The sequence below is a fragment of the Semicossyphus pulcher genome, unplaced genomic scaffold (assembly GCF_022749685.1).
Source record: "Semicossyphus pulcher isolate SPU_LCO1_2020_fin unplaced genomic scaffold, fSemPul1.0.p SCAF_13, whole genome shotgun sequence".
Lineage (NCBI taxonomy): Eukaryota > Metazoa > Chordata > Actinopteri > Labriformes > Labridae > Semicossyphus > Semicossyphus pulcher.
The window spans coordinates 728,633-735,000 of record NW_027211637.1 but is presented as its reverse complement, the minus strand read 5'-3'; the positions used below and the strand labels follow the sequence as shown (position 1 = coordinate 735,000).

Genomic DNA, 6,368 nt, shown 5'->3' with positions numbered 1-6,368 from the left:
TGTCCTGAAACCTGTACCAAGGTAAAAGTTGGGCCTCGTCTGCCTCTCGATAACATCGCGTTATCGTCAGAAGGCTTGTTATCATCTCGCTCACAGAGCTGGTTTCCTGTCCAGCTGTGAGCGTGTGTGTACCTGAACGAGCCGATCACTTCCTGCTGCCAGAGCGGAGAGAAGAACGACACACATCTGGTGCAAAACAAAAGCTCAAGGGACAGACTCTGGCCTAAACGGGTTATGATTCACTGACAGCGTGAGACGAAAGGAGAGCTCACCTCCTGCACTGCCGGCTGCTGGAACAGAGGAATCAGAGGGTTGGTTCTTGGAATGTCGATGTGGATCTGACCGGAGGAAAGATGGATGAGATGTAAACAAAAGCAGGTAGCATGTAGTGTTTACTGATGTTTCTGACTGATGTGTTTACCTGTCTGTAGGTGTCTTTATAGTGCTCGTCTGTTCTGGAGTGGTAATACTGCTCGATGAAGCCAAAGTACTCTTCTCTCTTCCTCTGCAGCACCAGCTCTCTGCGCTCTTTGTTGGCTGGCAGGTAACCCTGACAGAGACAGACAGAAGGGAACGAGCCGGTGAGCAGCAGAACAAACAGCCACTTCAGATGAGAGAGCAGGCCTCGACTTCGTGTGACAAACCTCTGACAACAGAGGAAAATACAAACTCAAAGAAGAGTGTGCAGGTCACTTACAGAGAGGAGTCTCCACGTGATTGGTCGGACTTCTCTTGGTATTCCCGACCAGCTGTGCTTCCGGAGCTCCTCTGTAACGGAGCAGAGAGAAACAAGCGTGCACCATCAGCATGTTTCACTCTGCATAAAAGCACACAGGAGACAGTAACAGTGAAAGTGTGCTGCTGTGTTCGTCTGGTACCCAGGTCAGTGTTGGGACTCGCCAGCAGCTGCTTGAACTTGTCCAGTCGGCTCTTCTCGCGCACCGTCATGGGTGGAGCTCCGGACGCGTTCTGGTCGGAGATTCGAGCCACCAGAGGGATGATGGGACGGACCGGGAGAGACTGCTGCTTCTGCAGCGTGGAGCGAACTGAGGAGGGACGGGCGAGACACACGAGAAAACATGAAGATACAGTCATAAAAAATGTGTTAGAAACAAGCATTTTAACTCTCTGGGGCCGTTTCATTGGTTAACTTAACACCGCTCATCATGTAGGTCAGCCACGGGGGGGGGACTGTTCAAACTGGTGTACATATGTATGTTGGCATCACAGACACGTCTGTCCACTGCTCACAGAACTGTTACCTATTTGTTCGACTCGCCTGCATCGAGGCACCAGAGAAATGATCGTCCCTGTCAGATTGTGTGCATGACGATAAAACATTTGATCAAATATCAGTAAACGCTCTTCCAGCTGTGTGGAGCTGTGTGTGCACGCTGCAGCTCGGGCACCAGTGTGACATGTAGATCCATAAACTGGAGATAAATGTGATGTGTGTTCCACACAGCTTCAGATGAACTCACTGGTTTCAGTCCTTCCTCTGCATCACTGACGACACATTAGTGCACATGGGGATTATATCATGCTACAGGCCTGACCTGATATAATCTCCCACTGCAGTGTCCCCTCCCCCCTCACTCTGAATCACCTGATCACCTGCTCTGTAGATATTAAAGCTAAATGACCTGCTGCAGCGCATCACTCACACACCTGAGCACGTGTTGAGGTGGGCGTCACTGCTCGATTTGACCACCTTGCCGTTGACGTGCTCACACTCTTCGTCCTCGTCCTCCTCCTCCTGCAGGGTCTGAGCTTCTGTCCGGGGAGGGGCCAGTCTGTGTGACACCGCCGTCTCCGAGTCACTGACCTGATTCTGCTGCTGAGTGGAGACACATCAGATGATCTCATAGTTTCAGGTCGACTCAGTGCCAATAACGGCTCAGTGATAGAGCCGATTGTCGTACCTACCTGGTTCTGTGAGGACGCAGAGGGCAGGCCTGAAGGCAGAGAGGAAGCTGGGGCCAGGAAATCCTCGTCCTCCTCATCGTCGATGTCCCAGGCATCATTAGTGCTGCGGGCGAACTCGTGGAAGCTGGACGCCTTTTTAGTCTTGAGATTGTTGAACTTGGGTTTAGTGTCTTTGGGATACCTGCAGAGGAACCAGGCAGTTTCTTTACACCCATTAACTTAGGAGAGGGGGAGGAGGAACAAAACCACAAGGGTAAACAGTGAAAGACACAAGTGTCACTCTGGTGGAGCACTGGGGCATGCAGTCCACACATGCTCAAAAACTGGAAGCACGAAACAACCAGCTACAAAACGACAAAATGGAGAAAGGAGAAAAGTAAAAAGCATCCATGTGGGTAAAAACGACGTCATGCAGTCCGGGCGGGGTCAGCACTTACGTGCGTCGTAACCGCGGGTCGAGAGGGGGGTGCTGTGCTCCATAAACTGGTTGAACACTGTAGAAGATGACACGTGAGAGCTGTCACTACTGAGCAGGAAAAAACCCCGCTTACCACCAGCCTCTGACCGAGCTGGTGCTTCAGCCCAGCAAATCCACTCGTCTAACAAGTGAAGGGATTTTAAAGGCATTTACAAACTTACTGCAACTACAAACAAATATGAGTTTAAACACAACAGCAACACAAACGAGGACAGGGCGTGTTTCTGCCATGACACCAACAGGAATGAGGGATCACTTGTGAGCAAGCACCACATCTGGGGATGACACCCTGGCAACGGGTAGAAGAATGGCTGTCATGAACACTGGGCCCTGAATTACCTTTATCAAAGATGGTGGATAGTTGGCACGTCTTAAAGCAGTGGGGTACAGCTGCACGAGACAGCAGGACTACCAGACCAACACCAAAGTATTGATATTGATGCACATTTAAAACCTAGAAGCTTTTTGTTGGCAACTAAAACAAACAAACAAACTAAAATATGGACACGAAACAACAGCTCCACATATTATACTGCATATACTCCTCACGTCTCCCTGTGTGAGACAGTAATGGTGCAAAGAGAGCTCGGACTGAGAAGAAACGAGTGGACTAGCACTCCTGGCTGAGTCCACACTGCCTGCAGCTCGAGAGATATCAAAGAAAGGTTGATGGAGGACAGGTGAGCTTTAACTGGAGACCTCTGAGAGCAGGACGAGTTCAAGTGTTCATTTAGAATAATGTGCACGTCTAAAATGCAATGGGGAGTATTTTGTGAAGCACAGATCCTCACATGCTGCCTTCACTGACAGCCCAGCTCCTCCCTGCTCTCACACTCTTATTTAGAGCCCGGTCTGTTTTTAGTGTGTATTGAACAGAACTAGCAGACAGCTTGCACAGCCCCCGTGCTCGTCACCACCCTGCGGTGAACAGTATGCTCATCGGATGTGACAATCTTGACTCTCAGCTTCTTTCCAACTCTCTGACGACCAAAAGCAGACTCAGTTAAGAGCCAGCAGATCTCCTCTCCTCCACTGTCAGGACCGCAGATCGCTCCAGCCCTTCAAAGCACTTTGATACATGAATGATTCATAGATAAAGTAATGAAGCCTCAACTTGAGTTGTTATTGTGTTGGGACAGTGTGGGAATGATGCAAGTGTGCACACCTGCGAGGGGTGTGCATTCCTATTCGATATCGTCCCTTTACTTCAGCCTCAATATATTTGAAAATGATAAAATATTTAGTAAATTATACCATGAGTTATTCAGCTGCCCAAAAGCATTCTCTGTTTCATCTTTAAGTTTTCATCCTGGTTATTTCACTGACTGACCAACATAAACCCGGTTCTACTGTAAATGCAGCCCACACCTGAACTAGTATTACAGTCTACATAACCCAACTCAACTGTATGCAAATGTAATGTATGCACACTTTGTACTAATACAGTATTTTTAACAGAGCCACTTGAACAAAAACGTTGTGCAGCCAAAAGTAAATAGCAGAAGCCTCACTCATGATTCAGAGGAGCTCAGGGCTTCGGTCTGTCAGATATCACTAGTACGTGGATTTTGTCGAACCGTGGCTCCTCCCACCTGAGGCTGAAAGATATCAAACTACCTCAGGTCATTTGCATGAACAAACCGTCCGTTTGCCTGTGAGAACTGGGCCTGCTGATTATCTGTCTCCGGCAGAGCCTCGTCATGTTTACAGCCTCGGACGGGTTTTATCAGCAGAGACTCAAGGACGACGGCAAGGCGAGCCGCTCGCCTTCCTGTTCAAACATCTGTTTGTGTTTCAGCCTTCCTCCCTCCACAGTTTGACAGAGATCACAGTGACAGAGACAGAGACGCCCTCTCTAAAGAGATCCTCTCCTCAGATTTCTCAAACACACACTGCACCCCCCCTCCTGTCTGTGCTCCACCCTCCCTGCCAGCCAGGATCAGCCTGTGATCATGGAGTCACTCAGCGGCTTCACACACATACACTGGATAATAAAGATACAGAGCAGAAACAGGTCAGGTTTCAGTTTACCAGTATAATAGGATAACACAGTGTTAGACGACCTGCAGGTCCGCAGAGCCCTTTATAATCCAGCCTGATGCATACTGAGCCACAGAGACAGGCCTGGACGAGCCTGGACCCTGTTTGTGCTGCTCAGGTGTTTACATTCAGGTGGTAACAGGTAAACATCTGTCTCTATGACAACAATAACAGGTGCTCGATCTTCAGAGACTCTTCTTCACATGTGGATGAAGAACAGTTCTGTTTGCTTCAGATTAACTGTTTGTAAGCTGTTAAAAAAAGTTGAGACTCTGATAAAAACAAAGATGGCCGCCAGTTTCAGAGATGAATCATGATGTGTTTATGTGTTATGTCATCTGTGAACGCAGGACCTCAAGCAGATCTGGTACACCAGAAATGACACACATCAGCAACATGAACCAAGTAAATATATACTGTATATATATATATATATATATATATATATACACATGTATCATGAATTACACTGTAACACTGACAACCCAAAGATGGCACACACTTGGTCATCTAGTTGTTGCGAGTGAACTCTTTGTTATTTTGCCTGAAAATTAGGATTTCATTTAAGTTGCCCCCTTGAATGATCAAACTAAACCCAGTGAAAGGTCCCCATCACACAGAGCAGTCTCCCTCGCTGTCAGGGAGTGTAAGGTCAGCACCTCTCTGCAGACACAGGAGGCGTATGGCGGCCGATGCTGTGACAGCTGACACCTCAGAGAGGACAGACAGGCAGGTCTGTGTCTCTCAGCTGGAGGCCATTGTAAACATAAATGAAAAAGCAGGGCGGTGACAGGGCTGACAAGTCACCCAAAACACACAACTAAAATACTGGCAGATCATGAATATTTTTGAGGCACTTACAGACACGTTTAATACGTTAGAGTCAGCTGAAGTCAATATTCCTATATTCACGCTTCATTAAGAGTTGCTTCAAACCATAATAGGATATATATGTGGTATAAACTATAAATATGTGTCACTATTGACCGTTAATGACATCTTGAACAACATCTAGCTAACAGAGACTCCTGCTAACAAAACGTTTTCCTGCTTCGCTTACGGACACCCACCTTCCGGGAACCTTTGCGTTTCTCCTCCAAAAATTGATCCTGTTCTCGGTGGCCATACTCGGATAACACAACCCCCGTCACACCGACACCGGCTCCTGCCTCGAGCAGACCATGGGGAAACCGTTTCCGCGTTTCACTGACGGTGTCCCGGCCCCGCTCGGCTCCTCCTGGTCTGCCCCCTCACGAGTTTAAGCGGCCGTGAGCTTGTAATATTTAGCTTTCAAATGCGACGGTGTTTGATGACAGTACTGGAAGCCGCCATCTTGGAGTAGACGGAGCTGGGCGCGTGATTGGCGGGAGGGTCAAACAGGTGCAGTGAAAGTGGCCAATAGGAGGGGAAGAAGGAGTGATGACGATTAGAGATGATCACTGGAGGGAGACGTCGAAAGTCTGTTGGGGTTAGGATAGTAGGAGTAAGTTTGTTGTTCAAATCTTCGACCGATAGATGTGTGTGTTTGAGTTGACCAGGCCATGGCAGGCGGTGAAATATCCGGAGAGGTGTCCCGACAACACGGCTTCAATCCTGTGTTAGCAACCGTCCCTCGAAGAAGCAGGTGTTACAACAAACTCGGTGTCCCGTGACATTCTGTGACCCGACCTGAGCTGACATGCTAGCTCTAGTGACACTGCAAACGTTTCTAACTTCCTTTATCACAAACAGGGCCAAAACTATTATTTGATGAAGTCGTCACTGAACAGAAAAATGTTCGAACATTAAACGTCAAACATTTGGTGGTAAACGTAACAGCTTCTCATTTATGTGGAACATTTTATACCCCAGACAGTAATTGGCAAATGAATGCTTTATTATGTTTTCTAGCTAGAGCCTGACTGTGTTATAACTATTACCCTTA

General features: G+C 47.9%; 1 protein-coding gene across 2 annotated transcripts in view; it reads right to left on the bottom strand.

The window, feature by feature from the left end:
* tbc1d22b (TBC1 domain family, member 22B) overlaps window positions 1–5,758 on the bottom strand; it is a 12,056-nt gene extending 6,298 nt beyond the window's left edge. The window contains exons 1-8 of one of the 2 annotated variants that reach the window (XM_069659957.1): window positions 5,515–5,758; window positions 2,364–2,420; window positions 1,927–2,107; window positions 1,669–1,837; window positions 879–1,046; window positions 698–768; window positions 422–550; window positions 273–338 (exon numbers count right to left, since the gene is read on the bottom strand). In XM_069659957.1, the coding sequence (XP_069516058.1) occupies window positions 273–338; window positions 422–550; window positions 698–768; window positions 879–1,046; window positions 1,669–1,837; window positions 1,927–2,107; window positions 2,364–2,420; window positions 5,515–5,570 (897 nt within the window). In that variant the 5' untranslated portion in view covers window positions 5,571–5,758. The remainder of the gene's footprint in view (window positions 1–272; window positions 339–421; window positions 551–697; window positions 769–878; window positions 1,047–1,668; window positions 1,838–1,926; window positions 2,108–2,363; window positions 2,421–5,514) is intronic. The other variant, XM_069659958.1, reaches the window with a different exon arrangement.
* Between the last annotated feature and the right edge of the window lie 610 nt (window positions 5,759–6,368).